General features: G+C 42.1%; 2 protein-coding genes across 2 annotated transcripts in view; both read left to right on the top strand.

Annotated features, from left to right (window-relative positions):
* dclk1a (doublecortin-like kinase 1a) overlaps positions 1-12,161 on the top strand; it is a gene marked incomplete at both ends in the record, with an annotated part of 134,944 nt that extends 122,783 nt beyond the window's left edge. The window contains 7 exon segments of the mRNA XM_080434763.1: positions 5,228-5,361; positions 8,409-8,486; positions 9,019-9,115; positions 9,886-9,966; positions 10,178-10,291; positions 10,740-10,813; positions 12,104-12,161. Of these exon segments, the coding sequence (XP_080290889.1) occupies positions 5,228-5,361; positions 8,409-8,486; positions 9,019-9,115; positions 9,886-9,966; positions 10,178-10,291; positions 10,740-10,813; positions 12,104-12,161 (636 nt within the window).
* A 6,761-nt stretch (positions 12,162-18,922) lies between these two features.
* rfxap (regulatory factor X-associated protein) lies at positions 18,923-24,112 on the top strand. Its single transcript, XM_080434781.1, has 4 exons — positions 18,923-19,199; positions 20,729-21,025; positions 21,461-21,571; positions 22,112-24,112. The coding sequence occupies exons 1-4, from the start codon at positions 19,044-19,046 to the stop codon at positions 22,214-22,216; spliced, it is 669 nt and encodes a 222-aa protein (XP_080290907.1). The 5' UTR covers positions 18,923-19,043; the 3' UTR covers positions 22,217-24,112.
* The last annotated feature ends 969 nt before the right edge of the window (positions 24,113-25,081 follow it).

Below are 25,081 nucleotides of genomic sequence, written 5' to 3'. Positions count from 1 at the left end.
GGTTCATGACAGAAGGCAAAAGTTTATGATCTTCAACAGACAACTTCAGCCTGGATGAAGCTATAGCACTACAGGTAGTGTCTCAGCCTGTGAGTCTGAAGGTTGAGAGTTTGATTCCTGTCAATGGCAATAGGTTGAGCTGTCTGTTTCTCTCACTCTATCTGGCTCTGGTAGGTGGGTCATTCCACTTTACAATTGCATCGCACAAAACATGACTGCATCAAATAACGCATGTGCAATTTTTTAAGATAACATGAAATGCTTATTTGAGAGTATGTTTTTACAATGTGTGACATACTTCATTGTGAAAATAGCCGATCTACAATCAAACAACATCTTGTAGATCGGCTACTTTCACTAGTTCGTTCTAAGGAGACAAAAAAAATCTTTATTGCTAAATGGTTTGTGAACCCGTGATCTAGAGTAGTTCGGGACACAGAGGCTTGGTTCATAATGGACGGAAATAATTATAGATGTCAACAGATACTGTTAGGGAGGTCATATATCTAGCTCAATGAGAAGAGAGGCAGCCTGTGAGTCCGTAGGTCACTAGTTCGATCCCTGTCCCCGACAATGTATTGAGGTGATCATGATTTGGCTTTCACATAGTGTTTCTTGAGGATAGACTTAGGCGTTGTTTTACTGAGGTTAGTGTTAGTGAGGGTTTAAAATGCTCATATGTTAATTTTATGGTATAAGTCTAATTATAATACTACAATTCATTTGTGTCGTCTAGATGCAATGCAAAAATATTTTCATGTGAAATCAACTGGTTGCATTGCATCCATGTTGATAAAAGGTAGTACTTTAGTCAATTTCTTTGAAACTTACACATGTGCCTTGACTCATGAGGAACACATGTATCACGTTGACCAGTAAGCTCCGCCCTTAGATTGTCCGCAATTTTGAGCAGTTTGAAAAACACTTAAACCCAGGATTTTTCAGCTATTTGCGTGAAACTGTATCATCTTTGTGATCTCTTTTTTCACAGGTCTTGTCTGTTGGTCCAATGGCTTCTCCCTTAAGTGAGTGCCTCATGACCGCAAGGTTGCCGGTTCAAGCCTCACTTGATGCAGACTCATTTAAGTTGAATTGCAAAAAACATGACTGTATCAATGAATACATGTGCAAACGGTAAAGATAACATGAAATGCTTATTTGAGAGGGTATGTTTTTGCAATGTATGACATACTTCATTCTGAAAATAGCCGATCTACAATCTCAAAACTTTTCAGATAGCAACGTGTTTCTGAGCTTGTAGATCGGCTGCTTTCACTGGTTCACTTTTATCTTCAACAGACAACCTCAGCCTGGACAAAGCTATAGCACTATAGGTAGTGTTGCAGCCTGTCAATCCGAAGGTTGAGGGTTCGATTCCTGTTAATGGCAATAGGTTGAGACGTCCAATCAATCCATTATGCTTCCATCTCTCTCTCTATCTATTCCGTTTCCATGTCTCTCTCTCTCTCTTCAATCTATTCCGTTTCCATGTCTCTCTCTCTCTCTCTCTCCAATCTATTCTGTTTCCATGTCTCTCTCTCTCTCCAATCTATTCCGTTTCCATGTCTCTCTCTCTCTCTCTCTCTCTCCAATCTATTCCGTTTCCGTCTCTCTCTCTCCAATCTATTCCGTTTCCATGTCTCTCTCTCTCTCTCTCTCTCTCTCTCTCTCTCTCTCTCTCTCTCTCTCTCTCTCTCTCCAATCTATTCCGTTTCCATGTCTCTCTCTCTCTCTCTCTCTCTCTCTCCAGTCTATTCCGTTTCCATGTCTTTCTCTCTCTCTCTCTCTCTCTCTCCAATCTATTCCGTTTCCATGTCTTTCTCTCTCTCTCTCTCTCCAATCTATTCCGTCTCTCTCTCTCTCTCCAATCTATTCCGTTTCCATGTCTCTCTCTCTCTCTCTCTCTCTCTCTCTCTCTCTCTCTCTCTCTCTCTCTCTCTCTCTCTCTCTCTCGACTTACGCGTCTCCTCGGAACAGAAACCAGTGAAAATAGCCGATCAACAATCTTACAACCTTTCAGATAGCAACATTTTGTGAGCTTGTAGATCGGCTATTTTCAATGGTTTCTGTTCCGAGGAGACATACAATTTCTCTATCGGTAGATGGTTAGGGAACCAGTGATCTAGAGTAGTTAGCGAAACAAAGGCCTGGTCCGTCAGGGACGGAAAGACTTATATATATCAACAGACACTACCAGGACTATCATATCTCTAGCTCAATGAGAAGAAAGGCAGCCTATGAGTCCGGAGGTCACCGGTTCGATCCCTGTCCCCGACGATGTGTTGAGGCGATCATGATGATCTGTCTCTCTCTCTTCAGTTTCCATGTCTCTCTCTCTCCAGTTGCATGTCTCTCTCTCTCTCTCTCTCTCTTCAATCTATTCAGTTTCCATCTCTCTCTCTCTCTCTCTCTCTCTCTCTCCAGTTTCCATGTGTGTGTCTATCTCTCTCTCTCTCTCTAGTTTCCATGTCTCTCTCTCTCTCTCTCTCTCTCTCTCTCTCTCTCTCTCTCCATCTCACGTTTCCTTGTCTCTCTCTCTCTCTCTCTTCAATCTATTCAGTCTCCATGTCTCTCTCTTTCACTGGCCCCGTGTTATCGCTGCTTGCAGCTATATTCTTTCCTTGAAATCCCTCCCTCTCTCTTTTTGAAATTTCCTCCCTCTCTGTTGTTCCTGAGGCACCAGTGCAACATAAATAATAATAACAGTCATTTCAAAAACACGCACGCACGCACGCACGCACGCACGCACGCACGCACGCACGCACGCACGCACGCACGCACGCACGCACGCACGCACGCACACGCACACACACACACACACACACACACACACACACACACAGTGGGAGAAAAGGGGGCGAAGTCATTCTCAGCCAAGTATAGAGCCTTAAAATAACACTTTGGACCACAGAAACACATTTGCGACAATATCCGTTATACAAGTATACAAGCTAATGCGTACGTAGGGCTTAAGTGGTTTTCAGCTCAATTCATCTGGTTTGCTGACAGGAACCATTTATAAGCTAATCAGTTCCTTCATTTCAGCAAACAACACATATTGTTCCACATCAGGGGGGGGGGGGGGTGATATAACTACAGATTGACATCATTCCAAACTTCCGATAGGTGGTCTCAGAACGATCTCAGTGAAAAACGTTCAAACAGTGAAAAACACCTAAAATTAGAGAGAGATTAGATTAGATTAGATGTCTTTTTTTGCTCAGTACAGATGAGGGCAGTGTGTTTCTGCAGGTAAACATCACCACACTACTGCAGTGGCTGATGACTGCTGGTATAGAGAGAAATTATTGGTTAAAGACGGGGTGCCGTGATTTTCAGTGATCCCCCCCCCCTCTAAAACATAATCATCAGGTATTATGGTTATACTAGGAGGAAGATTTCTTTCAAAAAAGTGTACAGAAAGTGTTAAAATTATGTTTTTATGTGGACACGCCTCCAGTTCATTAAGTATACCTGGTTCTCACCTTAGCACCTGCACCTGAACCAGTCCCTCCGCCTCCTGTCCTAGTCCCTCCTCCTCCTCATGCCCACACCTGTTGTGTTATGATAATGAGGGGGAGGGTATATTTCTACTGCGTCATTAAAGCGCTGTTTTTCTATTGCCACGTTTGACCCTCAAGGTTTCAGCCTCCAGGAAGAAACTCAAAATAGTCAGAGAAGACATAAAACACCATAAAAACACCACCAGGGGGCTTAATGAAGTTATATCAACCTCATAGACACATGAAAAATACATTAGATGCCTTTAATAATGGTTGTACCTGATGAACTAGTCTCGCGTGGCCAGACAGTTGCCTCCCACGTCATACAGTCTTAATGGGTTCATATCTGATCACCTGGTAGATCAGAAAGAGGTGGTTTCTCACCTCCGTTCTGTACGGAGAATAAATAATTTGTTCCTAACGCCTCGTCTCAACTGCCAAATCAGAGCTCTTGTTTTGTCACCAACTCTGTGCTCTATGTGGGCTAGTGTTGTATGTCACATTTTCAGGCATTTAGCCTAAGTACGTAATTACATGCACTCACATAGACGCCCACACACACACACATACACAGGCAGCCATGGGCACTCGCACGCACGCACGCACACACACATGCACACAGCCAGTCTCTGTCGGGGTGGAGACCTCATATGTCCTGTTACTTTTCAGTATTCAAATTCAAAAACTGCAAAAGTAGCAGATCTACAAGCTCGAAACGCAAGCTTGTAGATCTGCTACTTTTGATACTTTTGTGTGACGCTGTAGTATGATCAATTAGGGCGTTCATTTACGAATGAAAAGGAAAAGTTAGAATATGGAGATAAGAGGTTTCTGCCCCGACAACAGCAACTATATTCACTTGCCAGGGCATATTGTAGTGAGTTGATTGCAGTGAGCTTGAAGCCTGCATTTGTTTAAACAGATTATACACACATTACCTCGGCGACTGGAGAGACAGGGGGTTTATAGCCTTGGAACAACGACACACACAAACAACACACACACACACACACACACACACACACACACACACACACACACACACACACACACACACACACACACACACACACACACACACACACACACTGGTTACATAACGGCAGACATGAATCATGTTCCAACTCATTGCATAAATTTACTATTCTGCTGTCATCGTGTGTGTGTGTGTGTGTGTGTGTGTGTGTGTGTGTGTGTGTGTGTGTGTGTGTGTGTGTGTGTGTGTGTGTGTGTGTGTGTGTGTGTGTGTGTGTGTGTGTGTGTGTGTGTGTGTGTGTGTGTGTGTGTGTGTGTGTGTGTGCGTGCGTGCGTGCGTGCGTGCGTGCGTCTGTGTGTGTGTTGCACTTGTTTGTGTATACCTCCAGTTATACAAGGCTCCAATGCTAATCTGAGATTTTGAGTGTTTGCGTGTGCGCGTGAGTGTGCGTGCACACGTGGCATGTGTGTGTGTGTGTATGTAATTTAGATTGCATGTTATTTAGACAGATACCATTACAGGTTCATTTGTTAACCTGGCATCCTGTAGTTTGTTTAGTTTCAATGTACAGATTATTGTTTTTTTTATACTGTTTATACTGATGATCCTATGTGACTATTTCTATTCATTACTTTGTGTTTACCTTGCTTACTGTAAGTCGCTCTGCGTGTGTGTGTGTGTGTGTGTGTGTGTGTGTGTGTGTGTGTGTGTGTGTGTGTGTGTGTGTGTGTGTTCTCCCTGTCTCCAGGTGCACACGCTTCCAGACGGCAGTAAAACCCTGAAGCTGGGGGACTTCGGTCTGGCCACCATGGTGGACGGACCCCTGTACACCGTCTGTGGGACCCCCACTTATGTAGCACCTGAGATCATAGCAGAGACCGGGTACGTACAGCGCATCGCTTCCTCTGGACTGTGTATCACAGTGGTTATCAAACTTTTTCGTGCTTAGGAATCTCCAAATTGCAGTGGTGTAAAGTATCTAAGTACATGTACTCAAGTACTGTACTTAAGTACAATTTTGAGGTATTCTTTTTACTTTACTGGAGTATTTCCAATTTTCAATTATTTTACTTCTACTACACTACATCTCAGAGAAAAATATTGTACTTTTACTCCACTACAATTATTTGAAAACTCTAGTTAATAGTTACTTTGCAGATATAAATTATTATATTATAAAACATACATTAACCACATTAGCCCTATTTTATACCTAGGCTATTAGAAAATAGCCGATCTACAAGCTCTGCGACGCGTTGTGTGCTTGCAAATCTGCTATTTTCAAACATTTTAGTACTTTTACTTTTGGTACTTTAAGTATATTTTGATGCCAATTGTTTTGTACTTTTACTCAAGTAACATTTTTAACACAGGCCTTTTACTTGTAACAGAGTATTTTTATATTGTGGTATTGCTACTTTTACTTAAATAAAATAACTGAGTACTTCTTCCACCAATTGATATATATTTGGCCGCGGACCCCCCATCTGAAAAGAGTTTGTGCCACTTTCGAGAAAAGACAATTAAGATAAAAACTTTAAAAATAGCAGATGTACAAGCTTGCAGCGCGGCAGGAAGTGACGCGCAGTGAGCTTGTACATCTGCTATTTTTTTATAGTCAAAGAATCAAACATGGATAAAGGGTTTAAAAGGATTGTGATGCTGTATTAACAATTGTTTCTGGGGACCGCCCTGGATTTGGCATGCTCACCATATAGTGCATTATACAGTGATTGTAGCGGTTTCCAAATGAATAGTGATAATTATTGTACCCTACAATATTGAGTATACAGTAATAACTGCATAATAGTGGACTTATAGTCCATGCAATGCATTGTGAAAAGTAGGGTGGTCACTATCGCAAACCCTGAAAGTTTATCTGGCTCATGGGATGGCAATGACGTCATTGATGCCGCTCTAAATAGGTGTTCCGAAATGTGGCTTATTATTTGGCCGATGAGTTCACTATAGTCCTCTACATAGAACTCCCTATAGGGAGTAGAGAGTATAGTGAATGAGTGAATGATTTGGGACACAGGCCTATAAGGCAGCTCTCCACCGCACCAATTTCGGGCCGTCTCAGCATTGGGAGGCGTTGGAAAGCGTATGGTGCCGACAAATTGTTGTCGGATTGCGTCGTTCCGTTGAGTCGGGACCTCTATCGACCCGTCGATGAGAATCCGAACTAGCTCGGTCGGTCCCGACTAGACTAGTGCTAAAAATGCTATGTGTGTTTTGTTTTGGTGCGAGTGAAAAAGCTCCGGTGTTGCCGGATTCCGTGAGTGAAACAAGCGACCAGGTCTATGTAAACAAGCCCAAAGAAAGCGCAGTTTCACCACTTGAGCCCGATTAAATCAGCTATTTTCAAAAGGAATCTTGAAAGCAAGCCCAAATAAGTAACTACACTTCAGAAACAATCCCAAACAAAAGCAACCTGCAACTATGAATATTTACACGCGACTTTACAGGAAAACAAGCCCAAAGTCGCTTATAATAAGCAGACCTGGCAACACTGGCAAGATCTCGCATTAGCAGGCATTAGCACAACAATGTGCGCATCGGCCGAATGCTTTATGCCAACTTTTGCAGACTACCAGTCTGTTAGCTTGAAATAGTCTGAAGTAGTCTGTTTGGTGGAGAGTCACCTATAGCCTTGCACAGCCAGCCCTTCAAAACTTCCACTGGAATCTCTATCTCAGAGAGTGGAGTGAGATTGGAAGGGGGGGGGGGGGATAGGGATTGGAAACTACAGATAGAATGAGTGAGCAGTTGGGTCCAGTCTATACCCAGCTCCAGTCTACACGCTGTTCACTTGAAAATTCCCCCCAGGCTGTCTTTCTCAGAAAGCAATCCTGGGATCCGATGTTGATCGACGTCCCACTTTGGTGGGTGTACTGCTGCATGGGACCCGAGGGGGGAGAGAGCTGTGTCGAGTGTGAAGTCCATCGGAATGATGAGGGGTTCTCAAGAACGCTGCAAACAAGCAGAACTTCTCCTATAGCGGCCTTGTGGTCGGTCTCTTTTTCCGAACAGCCACACATTCCAAACGACCCCTCCCTCCCCGAATGGGCACTGCTGCGTTGGTGTAGTGGTTTGTTCCAGGGCAGGAATTTCATGGAGGCCATGAAGGCCATGGGTATATAACAGCTTATTTATTGGGACAGGGAAAAAAGCGTCTAATGCAGGACTGTGGTTGAAGGACAGAAGGCATACAGCATGAATGCAATAGGACAAATCATATAGGACAAATTATAAAATGCGTTCAGACAGCAGACTAAACTGGACAGCAGAAAATAAGACTCGCAGATGAACATTTAGGGAGTCGGAGAGAGCAGATTGTATGATGATCACAGTGTGTCATATGACTCATTGAAGTGAGACATAATGAATCATGACAAATTAACCAACTTTCAAGTTTATTATCACAGCACACTTTTGCAGGTGTGAAAGGGTGGGTAAAATAGTTTTTTTTTGTCAAAACTTCCCACAAATTGGAGTTACATAGGCTACACAAGAATAGGCTTGTTTGTTTCTTAACCACAAAGTAAAAAGAACTATAAAGCATTTTCTATGGATAGTATATTGTTATGATGGTGCTGTAGGTTCTTGGTTTAGTTTACTAAACCAAGTTTACTAAGGCACTGCTACACTGTCTCTCTGCATTTGATGTATGTTTTTACCTTGCTTATTGTAAGTCGCTCTGGGTACGAGTATCTGATAAATGCCTAATTGTAGATAAGTAATTGTAAATAAGGTATATACAAAAAATATACAAAATAAATGAAAAAATATATAAAAGAAATTCACACTGGCTATTAACTTCAGTGTTGTTGTCAAGGACACTTGCTTTACAATGTCCAGTTTATTTTTTTATGTTATGTAACTTCATTATGTGTGACTCTCTGTCTGTTGTTCTGTCATGTGTGCAGGTATGGACTGAAGGTGGATATCTGGGCTGCTGGCGTCATCACCTACATTCTACTTTGTGGCTTCCCTCCGTTCCGAGGGTAAGCATGCACACTCGCACACGCACACGCACACGCACACAAACACACGCACGCACGCACGCGCGCGCACACACACGCACGCACGCACGCACGCACGCACGCACGCACGCACGCACGCACGCACGCACACACACACACACACACACGCTTTATTTTATTTACATGCATGTTGCACGTTGTTTGTACCATCTTTGTGTATTGCTAGTCTTTCCATTTTCAAATCCTTGAACTGATTTCCATGTTTATCCACACACAGTGGTATTAGACACCCCCTGGTGGTTAGTTATAGTAATGCATTGGTTCCATTCCATTCCAATGCTTAGAGACAGAGACCCAGGGGTCTAAGCTTGTATTCCTGGGCTTCATGCCAATATACCACACATGACTCCTCCACCAACAGGACCCTTGGAATTGCGCCAACTGTTTATCCCTGTATGCCACCCTTACTCACACCCACAAAGCCAGTAGTCAGTCAGTAGAATGTCTTGATGTGACCGTGTTTTAGTGATTGTTTTTAATGCTCGGTCTACAGGAGCTGTGAGGATCAGGAGCTCCTGTTTGATCAGATTCTGTTGGGGAATCTGGAGTTTCCCTCTCCATACTGGGATCATGTCTCAGACACAGCCAAGGTAATTTAAACACACAGTAAAGTCCTTCTCCATACTGGGACCATGTCTCAGACACAGCCAAGTTCATTTAAAAACACAATAAAATTCTGGGTGTAATTCAACCCTGACAGTGTACAAACAAAGGCAAAGTGTACACTGTCAGAGTTCAGATTCTACAGGGGAGATTATAGACTGCAGCAGCTACTGTACTACAGCTCATTTCAGAAGATCAATTCAGACTGCAAAACAGCAGACGTATACTGGAAAATACTCATGGAGTAAATACCAGTGGTGGAAAAAGTACTCCAAAATCAAATGTTTTACTTAAGTAAAAGTATCAATACTGCAATGTAGAAGTACTTTACTTTTACAAGTAAAAGTAGTAAAATGTACTTAAAGTACCAAAAGTAAAAGTACTAAAATGTTTGAAAATAGCAGATCTATATAGGTCACAACGCGTCTTCAAATAGCCTAGGTTTAAAATAGGGCTAAAGTGGTTAATGTATGTTTTATAATGTAATAATTTATATCTGCAAAGTAACTAGTAACTAAAGTTTTCAAATAATTGTAGTGGAGTAAAAGTACAATATTTGCCTCTGAGATGTAGTGGAGTAGAAGTATAGACAATTGCAAATACTGCAATAAAGTAAAAGTACCTCAAAATTGTACTTAAGTACAGTACTTGAGTAAATGTACTTAGTTACATTACACTACTGGTAAATACAACCATGAACACTTCATTAGATGACGGCCAATCGTTTGTTTTCTCTCCGATGTCTCTCGGTGTGTAGGAGCTGGTCCGCTCTATGTTGGAGGTGGAAGTCGATCAGAGACACACAGCTCTACAGGTGTTAGAACATCCCTGGGTCACTGTAAGTATACCTCTCCTCCTACCTCCTCTCCTCTCCTCTCCTCTCCTCTCCTCTCCTCTCCTCTCCTCTCCTCTCCTCTCCTCCGCTCTCTTGTCTTGTATCGTCTCATCTCGTTTAGTTTTTCCCTTCCCCTCTCCTATCCTCTCCTCTCTTCTCCTCCCACCTCCTCTCCTCATCATTGTAACATGATAACACTTCGTGTCTCTTCCAGGATGAGGCTCTGTGTGAGAACGAGCATCAGCTGTCAGTACAAGGGAAGATAAAGAAGCACTTCAACACCAGCCCCAAGGACACAGACACGACCGCAGCAGTGTCAGTCATCAGCGTAAGTTATACTCATTGGAAACTACAGATCCCACAATGCTTTGTACACGGCTCAGAGTAAAGCTCTGAGGATATCATCGACTAAGAGTCGCAAAGTTAAAGCATTCTGTGCTTTTTGTTACGGCAATGATTGTACCTAATGACCCTCTTATTTTTATTCTTCCTATTTTTATGCTTTTATACTTTTGTATACCTTACTCTTATATTTTATACTTCCTTTCCATCATCTGCTACTCTTACATTTTCTACATTTATACTTTTTCTTTCTACTTTTCAAAGTAGAAATCAAAGCAAAGGTAGAATTACTGGCATGAGAACACACCTGGCCAATACACAGACTGTGATTCTTTTCATTGAATTCTTTGTGGTTTGGGTTGCTCCAGTCATGAGGCCTGTTCTATAGGAGGCCTGACTGTATACTGGGTTTCTGGTTTCTCTCTTATGTACAGCTGGACGACAGCTTTACCATGCAGAGATCCGGGTCGTTGGATTTCTACCAGCACCCGGCCATGTACTGGATCAGGTACGCCACGGTTTCTGTGGATGCAAACCAGCAGAACAAAAAAAAAAAGAACAAAAAAAAAAACATAAATGGACCTATTTGTTGTTGACTGACTGCTTGCAGACTCCTCCCCTCCCTGAATGCTAGCCTGCTGATTGGTTGTTGTTGTTGTGCGCTTTGGCAGCTTCATGTGGCTGTCACCTGTCAAGTTAGTGTCATGTGCAGCCCTGCTTGAATCCTCTGCATCGTGTCGTGTTTGTATTCATGTCTCTGTGGAAGTCTTGATTCATGCTGAGATGCGCATGGGTGTCGCACAGCGAAAATAGACAATCTACAAGCTCACAACAAGCTGCGTCGTGTCATGTTGTGAGCCTTATTTTCGGTGCGTGACACCCTCCTGCGCGCGACTGAATCAGGCAGAACATGTTGAAGAGCCTTGTGGATGTCACAACCATGTGAGTCATGCCTGATTTATACTTGGTCGCAACTTGTGCATCATGTCGCGCAAGCAACCGAAGTGTAGGTTTCAGGGCGATGTCAGAATTGCTCTCCATTTAATTGTTGAAATTCCCCTTGTCAGTATCCCTCCCTAAAACCTGTCTGTTGTTTATAAAAGAGTTTGCTTCTTCCCCAAACCAACCAAACACTAATCTTACACTTTGACACCTTTGCAGACATCTTCTTCTGTGAACTAGGTCTTTGTGAATGCTGCATCGCCGGACAAAATAACATTGTTGTGTGTGTGTGTTGTTGCCATTGACATGTCAACGATGGCTCCTTGTGCTTGCATTGATGTTTTGTCCTGTTACTGTACTACTACTACTGCTGCTGCTGCTGCTACTACTACTACTAGATGTGCCATAGCCTGAGATAAATACAATTTTCGGGTTTCTGATCCGGTCGGAACGTTACGTCATCAGGTGGCCGGAAACAACGACCAGAACAACTGGCGCCGTGCATCTCCAAAAGGATTCCCCTAGTTTAAAACTTGTTTAGGTATTATCGTTTTGTTTCTTTTGGTCGTTTGATATGTCCATTTTCGATTCTAACTCGTGGCGTGACTAGCGAGACTAAACAAATTGATTCGCATTATGTGGGGAACAAAAGCAATGCTACGCCAACCGGAACCAAACACCGGAACCACGATTCATTTTTTCCTTTTTTCTAAATTGGATCACATGGCTAGTTTTATTACGAATGCCAGGCTTTCCTCCGAGGTGGAAAGTCTAGTGACGCGAGGTCTGATGTGCCACCATCGCTAATATAAATGTGTCTGAACCCTAACTGTGTTTACTTTTGTGTCTCTGTCAGACCACCGCTCTTGATAAGGAGGGGCCGCTTCTCCGACGAGGACGCCACCAGGATGTGATGTCGTCGCCATGGCTGCCGGCGAGGAGGACGACGGGGGCGGAGCCTCCGGTACGTCCCCCCCCCACCGCCCTGTTCTTGGTGCCTCCTCCTCCTTCCGCTCTGACCCGTCCCCCCGCCGCCCGCCTGACCTCCGACCTCTTCTCCCCGAGCTTCAGCCTTCCGTCCGACTCCGACGAAAGTACGGGCCGCTCTCCCGGCTCTCCGTTCTAAAGCCGAAGAGGAGGGCAGGGGAGGAGGGAGAAGGAGAGGAGAGGGAGGGAGGGAGGGAGGGAGGGAGGAGAGGGGTCAGATGAGGAGAGAAAGTCCGCACCCGACTCCTCCTTCTACAGGAAGGAGAAGGAGGAAGGGGATGAGGAGACGACCGACCGCCCTCCCCTCTCTCTTTCTCCCCCGTCCGTCCTCCCAGCAGCACCACAGACAAAACAAGGGGGATAAAACTATTGGAAAACAGGGGGGTAGGGGGGACACGTTCTGCCCACTGTCCTCCATCCTCCACCTGCCCCCCACCTCTTTACCCCAGAGGTGGGGTGTCAGGGGCCGAAGAGGAGACACCATGTGGGCAGTAAAAAGACATGGACAATGACGAGAGGGGAGGGGGGTGGGGGAGACGAGGAGGAAGGACTGATTTTGTACACCTATCTCTCATCTGAGCAACACGTCGCAGAGCTCGAGGAGCAGAGAAAGGGTCGACAAAAGTGTCGACCTGATGTGATGATCAGGGCTCGACGACGTGGAAAGAAAAGAAAGGAAAAATATTTGGGGGAAAAAAACGTGTTTCAAGGAGGGGCAAAGCCGCCTCCACTAGGCAATACAAGAATATGGACAAAAATGTTTTATTGAACCGTGTTATTATTAATTTGATAACCATTTATTCGCTCTCACGTGTTTCATTTTTTTCGAAATGTGTTTGCGTTTGTCCTTTTTTCATACAAGATTTTTTGGACTTGGCAGAAGAGCTCGATGGTGCGGAAATAAATTGTTAGGGCAGGAGGTGGGAGTAGTCGTAGACGTGTAGATCCATTAATAGCTGTGCTATAGGTTTGTAATTGAGAGTAACTTTCGTGAGAACTGAGTTGTTTTCTCACAAAAAGTGCAGATCACTTTTGTTTAAAAAAGAAATAGAAAAGGGAAGGGGGGAAAAAAACAATGAGAACATTTAGGGGGGGACGCTTCTTCTTTCAACCTCACATTACTGGTGATGCCTTTCCTGTGATGTTTGACCGCACTCAGTTAACATTTTACGCGGGAATGCACTTATAGACAATATAACGGTGCATTTGGTGCTCCTTGTAAGCTGGTTTACTGGTTAATTCATCACTTGACAGACTTAGACGTAAAAAGAACTAAACAAAGAACACTCAAACAATCTCATTTGGTTGAACATTTTGCAGATTCCAGCATATATCACCAGACTGTTTGTGTCTCATTTGATTACATCATTGTGTGTTGCCAATATGTTTCCGTTGTTTTGTGATGCTCATGAACAAAAATACCGAAGCCTTGTGTTGCTGCTTTTTATCTGTGTAACATAAAGTCAAAGTGAAGATGGAGCGTCATTGTTGAGCTCACAGATTGTACAACACTGTTGCACACTATTGAGGATGAGAGGTAACAGTATTGACACCCTTGAAGATGTGTAACAGCGCTGACATTGTCAAGGATAACAGGGTATAAAGCCTGATTTATATTCAATTGTACGCCATGTTGTCACTCACCGAAAATAGCCGATCTACAAGCTCACAACAACGCATCGAAGTGGGACGCATTGTGAGCTTGTGGATTGGCCATTTTCGGTGCTCGACACACCGTAAATTAACCACTTAAACCCCAGCACCCGTACCCGACAAGCTCACAACGCGTTGCGCTGCGACACTTCGTGAGCTTGTCGATCGGCTATTTTCCGGCGAAAGCTTCCCCCACAACCATATAGGGTTTCAGTGGTTAGCTATAGATCAGGCTTAACAGTACTGAATGAGGATGTTCAGGCTGTTTATTAGGAGGATCACCTGAGTGCACCAACAACGGGCATCAGGAATCTATCTCCAGTCAATCATGGTATATGAGGGACAGACGTTATGGACAGTGGTCGAATATAACGGCACTATTGGAGGAAAGCATTGTGACTTCAAATGCAGCAGTACTGGGATGTTTAAAGTGGGTTCTATACAAGTCTATCCAAAATATCAACCAAACAGTAGCTTCATGATTTATACAGATGAAAGCATGACACACACATACCGTAGCCTTTTCTTATTAAAAAAACACATGTTTTTGGTTTAGTGACGAGGTCTTGTTTGTATGTTATGTAAATAACATAATTTGATTTATTTTGATAGTTCACAATACAGTATATTTCTTTACTAGTAGTAGGTCTACCAGAACAGTATTAAGAGCAAACTGAATCAGTGTTTATGTGTTATCTACTAAAACGAAACGGACAACAGTTCAGGAAACCTCTGGCCGAGAAGAAAGAGGCCGCCATTTTTTTTTGCCTCTAAATCAGCTGGACTCTGGGAATGAATGATGTCACTTCCTGTATTCAAATGGACGGGAGAGGAACTCTGGGGAAAAGCCAGTTATTATATCTAGTAGCTGGACAAAATAAGGTTTGAAGAGGAGAACACTTATTAAGACATTTTGGAGACGACCTCCTTATAGTGGTTCCCAAGGATACAAGAAGACTGGGCACTGAGGGAGACTGGGCACCTTGATGTAAAATGTGCTATTTTGTCCAAAATATAAAAAAATACAATATTTGAAAAATGGTCCTGTAAATGTAAAGTATACATGATTTGAACATGCACGGTACATCATTCTCAGACTTCGATTTACCCTTCAACTTCTTGTTTATGCCAAAAATGACTGATATACAGGTTTTGTAGCAATTATGGAAATATTAGACGTTAATTGTCAAATGTTCAATCGTGTTCCAATCATGTATACTGTACTTTACTTACGTTTTCCAATGTATTTTTTAGTTTTTTACATTTTGGACCAAATAGACAATTTTACATTGAGGTGCCCAATCTTCCTTAGTGCCCACTCTTCCCGTTACCGTTCTCACTTTGTCATGTACGTGTCTGTAGTTCAAAACTATTTCATACTAAATACAGTCAGTGGTGGAAAAATTACTCACATGTTTTACTTAAGTAAAAGTATCAATACTGCAATGTAGAAATACTCTGTTACAAGTAAAAGGCCGGTAATCAAAATTGACTTGAGTAAAAGTACAAAAGTATAAGTAAAGTAGAAGTATATTGTTTGCCTTTGAGATCTAGTGGAGTAGACGTAAAAGTACTGAAAATACTCAAGTAAAGTAAAAAAAATACCTCAATATTTTACTTGTACGGTACTTGAGTAAATGTACTTAGTTACTTTCCACCACTGAATACAGTACAGTAGGTGTGCCACCATAATCACCTGATGAGTTTCTCTATGAATTCAACGTACAGTTAGGGCTGGGCGATGTGGATAAAATCAAACATAACCATATTTTTGGGGGACGATTGCAAAAAGTGCTGATCTACAAGCTCACAATGCATCGCATACTTTTTGCTATTTATGAATAAGTCTTTAAGTGATTTAAACCAGGAAAAAGACAACAGTTATGCCTTATCAATTCATTACGATATTCAAAATCCCAGATGATATCTAGAGTCTGATATCACGATATCGATATAATATAGATATATTTGCCCAGCCCTACCTGCAGTGGAAATCCACCATCTCTGGCACAGTTGTAAACATGTGGTTACAATAAAGTATTCAAATCCGCCGTATTCAAATCTGTTGCAATACCAATACCTGTACCTCTGTAAAAAAAAAAAAAAAAAAAAGTCAATCAAATAAATACAAAAATATATAACAAGTACTTGGGAATGTGGTTAATATAATCTCTGTCTTATTTTCATACGTATCAACATTATACAGCATGTTTTATTATACTACATGTTATTTGTACTTCATGTTACTACTACCACACTTGTATTGCCATGTATGAGGTCCAGATACAGAGACACTGTTTTAGGCATTTGGTACAGAACACAGCATAAAACAAAGGACAATATATTGGGCCCTACCTTGGGCGCCGCCTTGCCCCTTATCCCTAAACTTCTTTGCCATTTATTACTATTTTTAAAAACATTTTCAAATAGTTCAAAAAGCCAATCTACAAGCTCACAACGTGTCGATGTAGATCGGCTAGTTGAACTATTTGAAAATGTTTTTAAAAATAGTAAAAAATGGCTAATAAGTTTAGGGATAATGGGTAAGGCGGCGCCCAAGATAGGGCCTATTATAATAAACACATGATTGATTGATTGAATACTTTATTAGTCAGAAATGTAAACAGCACGTGGTGCAGTAAGACATTGAAGCTAAAAGGATAACACAAACAAAAGTCCTGGGGACTTGTTTCCATTGTGGTCCTATGTATTCAATTCATCAACATAGAATACAAAAATTAACACAATAATACATCAACAAATACAAACACTATATGCACAAAAGAGATGGGGAAATTACATTTACCTCCCCTTGTGGTCTCCCCACAATAGCCGATCTGCAAGCTCACAACGCCTCGCAGCGCAAAGCGTTGTGAGCTTGTAGATCTGCTATTTTCGGCTAATGTTCCTCCGAAAAGGGATTTAGGGTTCACTTAATAAGAAAGAAAAAAAGTTCCAATAACACAAATATTTGGTGCTTTTTTGGATGGTGTCAGGGCGTTCCACGTCATTATATGATTTCATCATGTTATTTGTACGATCATGTTACTACTTACTACCACACTTTTATTGCCATTAATGAGGTCCATACATAACAGAGATATTGTTTTAGGCATTTGGTACAGAACACAGCATAAAACAAATGACAACATATCCTACATATAATTTGAGTAAGCTCTGTCGGTCTGTCTTGGTGTCTTGGTGTCTTGGGTCGTCTGTGCCCCAAACTGCGCATGTGTCGTTGCCAGGTTTCACGCGCGAAACAAGCAGCAAGGTCTATGAGAACAAGGCCAAACGAAACGAACCCTACAAGCAACAAGGTCTATGAAAAGAAGGCCAAACAAGCAGCAAGGTCTATGAAAACAAGGCCAAACGATACGAACCCTACAAGCAACAAGGTCTATGAAAAGAAGGCCAAACGCAGCGCTTTCACACATATACCTTGCCTCTTGGAAAACAGCCGATCGACAAGCTCACAACGCGTCCCCACACCCACCTGCACTTTCACAACCAACGCCAAAACACTAGCCTCGCGTGGCCAGACAATATCACACGACACACTAATCTGCCGAGGGCTAAAGTGCGATGCGATTTTGCAAAGGCAGATTCGGCTGGAACCAGGCTACCAAAACACACTACCACCAATATGGCCCCTAAACCGCTTACAATAGAACAACATGGCAACACCGTGCTTCTACACCATAGACCACACCCACTCTCGCCAGAAAGTGTGTGTGTGGGTGGGGGGAGATGATCGCACCACAACTTCGGTCCGCGGCCGTGTATGCGTGGACACGCACGTGCGCATGCACGTTGGGGAGCCACGTGTCACAATGTACATTATTTGTGTTTGCGCGACGCCCGTGTGTGTGTGTTCGCGACGGGCCACGGGCCACATGAGGCTGTACCGTGGTGTGTGTGTGTGTGTGTGTGTGTGTGTGTGTGTGTGTGTGTGTGTGTGTGTGTGTGTTTGTTTGTGCGCGCTCGCGACGGCTCGCACGCGCGTGTGTGTGTTGGCGACGGCCGACGGGGAACGGCTCCGCCTGTTACATCTTTAGATGCGCGGGTGTTTGTGGGTGTTCTGTTCCTCCACGACGGGATGTGCGTGTGTGTGTACACACTACACCATTGGTTCTCAAAGTGGGGTCCGGGGACCCCCAGGGGTCCTTCAGGGAGTTCCAGGGGGTCCCCAGCTAAATGATAGATTAGGCACCAAATGGACCCTTATGGGTCTGTAACTCTGACAGTGTACAAATGGAACCAAATGGACTCTAACGGGTCCATTTGGTTCCATTTGTACACTCTCACAGTTAAATTAACCATTTTACCATATAAACTGGGGTCCAAGGGATAGACATGCCATTAACTGGGGGTCCTTGAAATTAAAATGGTTGAGATTCACTGCTACAGCCGTAAACAAATCTTCTCTTATGGGGGTCCCTCGCATATCTTTTCAAATGGGGGTCCGCGGGCTAACAAGTGTCAATTTGGGGGTCCTTGCCATGAAAAAGTTTGAGAACCACTGCACTACACAGTACAAACTCACTTTCGATCCCTGATAAACTGTCTGTTCTCACCGCATAACCCAAACTGCACACTTTGGGTGCTCATATCCCCCTACGGGTATGGTCTAGTAATAATAAACACATGATCGAGTTATGAATTAGGCAAAAAAGGTAACGTAGCCTTTCGCTGCTGGAATTTTCTGAATTTCTCTGTAAATAACAACAGTGTACAATATTAGTGTTTTGCGTACTGATTAAATACAAACATAATTATTTAACATGCATATAAAGTGCTTATTTGCCAGATATCTCCCATATCCACCACAAGGGGGCGACGTAATGTCAATGTAGAACAAACCCATTTACTGAAGAAGAGCCGCTTTGTTTTGGTTGTAGCAAAAATCTAGGTTGAGGCACACCCAAAATAGTGTCTTATAGAATTCCGTATCTCTAGAGGGCGCAGTTTCGTTCCGTTCTATAGCGGGAACCTCTAGAGTCGCAACATTCGACAGGACGCCCAATGTCGTGAAACCAACTACGACCATTGCAACCTTACCCAGCCAGGCCTGGTGGCTGTAACGGTTCTCTCTACTAGACTAATAACCATTATACCCCATTGTTATTATAACTTAGGGGGAAATTAATTGAAGAATGAACGAAGAGAACATGGAGGAGGACGACAGTTCGTCGCAGGCGAACAAAGACAAAGACTCTCTGCTGCTGCTCACCAAGGACGGCCAGAGATACTACGTGAACAAGAGCGGCGTGGTGGACAGCAGGAATGTCATCACGCCAGTGGCCGACAAAGTACTCACTTTATTTTCTAACGTAACCCTTTAAGCAGAGCAGAGTGTAGAAGAGAGAGTAACGTCACGCTTTGATCTCGCCGCACGGCGGGCTGCTATGGGCTATAGTTCCAAACATTGGAACTATCTCATTGAGTTAGACAGAGCACTTCCGCATTCTATTCTTACAATGGGAGTCAACACTGCGTTATTATGGATCCCACGCCAGCTCTTGGCTGTGATTGGTCAGTAGTCGCTGTGATTGACAGTAAGACCTGCCTGAGGCCGATTCTACAAATGTCTTTTGTCCCAACAGTATTCTGATAAACTTAATGTTTCTATATCAGTGGTTCTCAAACTTTTTCATGTCAAGGACCCCCAAAATGATATGTATTTGGCTGCGGACCCCCATCTCAAAATATTTAGTTCCAAGGACCCCCATAAGCAAAGATTTGAGTTAAAAAATGTTAGCTTTAAAATATATATAGCCTACGGTATATATTTAAAGATTTGCAACAATGTTCACGATTATTTAAAAAATCACACCCTGTGTGAAGTGGGCGGTGTCTTGCTAGCTAATCACAATACTGAATGGAGTCAACCAATCATGTACAAGAAATAAATACATTTATTGAAACACTCTTTATGATGGACGAAACCATAACTTAAAAAAAAAAAAATTATGTTTTTTTTATAAAGTTATGGTTTCTTATATAGGGCTATGCACATGTGTCATGTGACACTGGCCAATCACAGTCCTGAATAGACTGTGATTGGCCAATCACGGTGCAGGGTTAGGCGGGGTACTTTTTGGCCAATCACAGCGCAGGATAATTGTACAAATATCCAAACCTCACTTATAGGGGCAGTTTCACCGCCCAAAAAATAGCAGATCTACAAGCTCATAGTGCCGTGCTATGAGCTTGTAGATCTGCTATTTTTGAATAGCCAAAGTGTAAAATAATGCTTTTTAGCTCAATTTAAAAAAAATTACACAGATGCGTTCCAGGTCTTAATGGGTTAAGTAAAACCATCAATACCGCAATGTAGAGAAATACTCTGTTTACAAGTAGAAGTCCGGAATTCAAAATGTAGCCTACTTGAGTAAAAGTACAAAAGTATTGGTGTCAAAATGTACTGAAAGTACTTTCGGTACTTTAAGTACTTTCGGTACTTTAAGTACCGAAAGTAAAAGTACTCACTTATGCAGAATGTCCCATTTCACAAGTTTTTAAATGTATAAAAATCCTTTATTGTGAGCTTGTAGAACGGCTATTTTCAAATGGCTGAAGTGGTTAATGTATGTTTCGTGATAATGATTAAAATCTACAAAATAACTAGTAACTAAAGCTGTCAAATAATTGTAGTGGAGTAAAAAGTACAATATTTGCCTCTGAGATATAAGGGAGTGGTAAAAGTACTGAAGTAAAAGTACTGAAAATGGGAAATGCTCCAGTAAAGTAAAAAAATACATCAAAATTGTACTTAAGTACATTACAGTACATTACTTGAGTAAATGTACTTAGTTACTTTACACCACTGCATCACCAGGACACGGGCTTCGACATGACGGAGGACGACCCGGACGAGGAGAGCGACGTGCTGGACACCTCGGACCCACGGGACGGCGGCGGCAGCCCGGAGGACATGAACGACGACGACACGTCGGAGGGCGACGGGCCCAGCCACGCCCCTAAGCAGTGCACGTACACGGGCTGCTCGGAGACCACCAGCCAGGTGGCCAAGCAGAGGAAGCCCTGGATGTGCAAGAAGCACCGCAACAAGATGTACAAGGACAAGTACAAGAAGAAGAAGAGCGATCAGGCCATGTCCAGTGGGAAGATAGATGTAAGCATTAACCTGCAAAACTATTGTCAATGTAATTGAGCACATATCCAGCCTTTATTTGCCCTTGGTGAGACTAGTGATTAAGATGACCAAGAGGGTGATATCTGATAACCCCTAGAGCTGATTGATTGATTGATTGATTGAATACTTTATTAGCAGGATTGCTAACAATACAGTCAATGGTTATGCTAAAAAGATAACACAGGAAGCCCCAGGGGGCTTGTTTCCATTGTGGTCCATAATGATACGACGCTATCAACCCTACTGTACTTCCGAGTGTATGTGGTTACATCATGTCAAATATGTTGGAACGGTTGCTGGGTATATGTGATGATGACACATCCTGTCCAATGAATCGAATGTCCGGATGATAATCTATATGAATGTATGAGATCAAACTGTAATGCTTACTCATGGCTCTCTGTGTTTGGTCAGGAAAACAATGAGGAGCGTCCTGTGTCTGTGAACAAGCAGCGTCTCGGTGCGATGGGCGACCGGCCAGCCAGACCTTCTCTCATAGAGCAAGTCCTCAACCAGAAGAGACTGGTGAGTTTTTGCAACTCGTGGAATGTGTTCACCCATTAAGACCGGGAAAGCATCGGTGTCATTTTAAGATTTCTTTGGCTTTTCAAAAATAGCAGATCTACAAGCTCATAGCGCTCATGAGCTTGTTAGTGGTGCTCCAACTTTTTCATGCCAAGGACCCCCAAAATGATATGTATTTGGCCGCGAACCCCCATCTGAAAATATTTAGTTCCAGGGACCCCCAGAAGCAAATATCGGAGTAAAAAATGTTCACTTTAAAAAAATATTCAAAATTTGCAGATCTACAAGCTCATAGGCACCATGTAGTTATTTCAGGAATAGGAACAGAATGTACATCTTTGTTATTGACTTGGGAAGATTCAAATGGATCCCCAAATTCAATTGAATAAAACACTAGCTGCTAATTCAGTGGTCTGAAAGCACATGATACAGTTGATAAATAACAAATAAAAACACAATTGAATTTAGTCAATTATAATCAATGGAAGGTCCTTGCAAGTATATTAATACAAACCGATGTGTGTTCTTTCATTCTTAAAGTCACTGCTGCGGAGTCCAGAGGTCATCAGCTTCTTGCAGCAGCAGCAGCATCTCTTGGCCACGCAGAGTCGCAACCAATCACAGCCAGAGTTTCAGGGTTGCTAGCAGATCGCACGGCCAATCAGCGACATCACCGTGGGGACTTGTCGCAGAACAAACAAACGTGCGAGGAAGAACTCCTGATGAACTTATTTTGAAATACACTGTAAAAACAGCGAGTTCCTCAATCAAACACGCTGGCAGCTCTGTTGTGTGAAAACTGTATGTTTTGTCCTGTGCACTGTATTGTATTCCTACTGTTTTATTAGTCTACCATGCCTAATTTATGCTCCGTCGTGTGACGGAGTATAGCGCCATGGGATTCAAACCCGGGTGTCCCGTGTGGGAAAGGACACTAAAGCCAAACAACGTAACCACTAGCCCAAGAGGGAATCCACCCTTGCCTGGGGGGAGATATTAGGCTTTTGGTTCTTTGATTGATTGAATACTTAATTAACAGTTTGCAAAAAGTACAGAGGTACTCTGAAATCATCAGTAGTAGGAGCAGTAAAAGTATATTTTACAGAAAAACGGTGGGGTGTAATTTATTTTGGCAAGCTAGAAGACTTGTCTAGGTCCAGTTGTAAATTTCAGGCAGGTGTTCTGTTATGGCGGTTTTGAAGTAGGGTAGGGAGTCATACTTTTTGATTGCTGTTGGTAGGGCATTCTACATTTTGGTGGTATAATAGTAGAATTAATTCATCCCCATGTTTGTGCCGAATCTGGGGGAAATGAGATCAGTGGAGCTCCCTCTGGTGTTGTGCACGTGGGCGTTACTCACTCTTTTTAAGTAGTTTGGTCTTCAGGCAGAGGCTCGGAGCCACTCTGCCAAACTCCCTTATTTTCTGCTCGCAGTCTACACATGGGATTCTCTTTTACTCATTGGGAAAACCATTCAACTCTAATGTACTTATGAATAATAATGTATTAATATGTACTGGAAGTTACAAGACATAAATGTAGCATTACATTTTAAACGTAAATGTAGCATTAGATTAAGTTTGTCGTTAAAGTTGCACTATGTAACTTTCCTCTTCTACCCCAGATCTGAATTTGTTTTACCATTGAGCTAATGGCGCCTGCCTGCTTGCTCAGGGGATAAATTGAAGAGCAGGGAGACAAAATAAAACCACCCTAATTATATAAGTTATATTTTATTAACTAACATACTCTACCATACAGATTGGACAACATCTAAAAAGTTGCATAGTGCAGCTAAAATGATAAATGGTAAGTCAAGTGCCACCATTTATCATTTTTAATCCAATCTAAAGATCCACCTTTTTTTCCTTGCCTTTAACACAATTTGAGGTCATTGTTTGTTGTTGTTTTCTGTGTTTTTCTGTTAATGTTACAGGTTTTATTATTGCTTTGTAAATGGACTACGGTCCACATGTTGCTATTGGTCTTTTGGAAAGCACTTTAGGTCAACTGCTGTCGTTTTTAAACGTGCCATTATAAATAAACTTGACATGTCGAAAGATTAGATATTTCTATCCTGAAAGTAAAGTAAACATTTTGACTTATGACCCACATTTGGACCTCGGCTCCGATGAAGAACACATTCTCCTTCGACATATTGAGTTTTCATCAGTCTGAGAGATGTAATGCCAGCTGCTAATTTTGTATTTTAGTTGCTAGCTCTAGTCGAATTGGCTTGCAAGAATGAAGGAGTTGTATGTGATTGTTTGTTTTTAATTTAATGGCTTGTTTTCAAGGGTGACAATCACGCTCCGGCTCCAGTGCATGTCAGATTATGGTTTCATACAGGGCCAAGTGGTGATATAATGTTTTTTGCAAGAACAAACTTTTTGTTCGGAATGAAGAACGATACATCATAGCTGGCCTGTTTGGCTTTTTTATGGAGAAATTATATAAGTAGCCTAAAAAGACATGTTTTGTGTAACGAACTGAGTGGGTATCTTTATTGTGTTTTTATATCTATATATTTGTTGCATTCTGTATCCCTTCATAGTGAATGTGAAATTAAAATTATGCTGAACATGGTCTCATTTCTTGTTCTTTTTTATATCCCGTACCCACTTTTAACCTGATGTCTCTGTTTTGATAATGTCATGGGTAAAAAAATGAATAAATAATTGTCAATACATCAATTCGCAGATCTGCAAGCTCAAAGTGTTTCGAGGTGATCTTGTAGATTGGCAATTTTTAGCTATTTTTGAGTAGAGCTTTAGTTTTTTTAAAGACCTGGCTTACAAATCTCAGTTGCCATAATGAACCCTGATCATGGATGTATCTACGGTATATATGGTAGATTCAGGCATTCTGTCAAGGAGAGTGTAGTGTGCTGTCGTTTTATTTATTTATTTTTATCTCCCTTCAACCTCAAATATATCTCTGCTGTCGGGCAAAAAACAGCTATGTCCAAAAGGAAATGGAAAAAAAAGAACAACACAATGCTGCCTCATCAAAGTTTGTATTGTGACTTTAATATATGTTCAGATACTTGAATGTGTCCTTATATTATCATCACTTTACCCAAATACAGCTCAAGTGGACTTTTTGACCATTAATGTGGAGATAGGCTTTTTTTTCGTCTGACTAATTTAATCAATGATGGAAAAAAAACATCTCCAAAGTTGGAGTTAAAGGGATATTTCACTTTCAAATAAAATAAACATTTAAAAAATATATTAAAAATAAATGGAAAAAGTAATGGAAAAATCACGGCCCCCTCACGCATTAGAGTGTCCTACTAATGTGTGAGGGGGCCGTGATTTTGCCATAACTTTTTTCATTTTTTAAAAATATGTATTTTTAATGTCTATTTTATTTGAAAGTGAAATATCCCTTTAAGTGGTTTGACCGACAGTTTGAGGATCCAATGGAGTTAGGAGGTTTAGTCAGAAGCGCTTTTAAATACTTTTCATCTGTTCAATACTTGTAAAACCCACACACATGTAAAGGGTG

This window comes from Gymnoscopelus braueri, assembly GCF_963280865.1.
Source record: "Gymnoscopelus braueri genome assembly, chromosome: 8".
NCBI lineage: Eukaryota > Metazoa > Chordata > Actinopteri > Myctophiformes > Myctophidae > Gymnoscopelus > Gymnoscopelus braueri.
The sequence above is the reverse complement of the archived record's forward strand: the minus strand, read 5'-3'. Positions and strand labels throughout refer to the sequence as shown.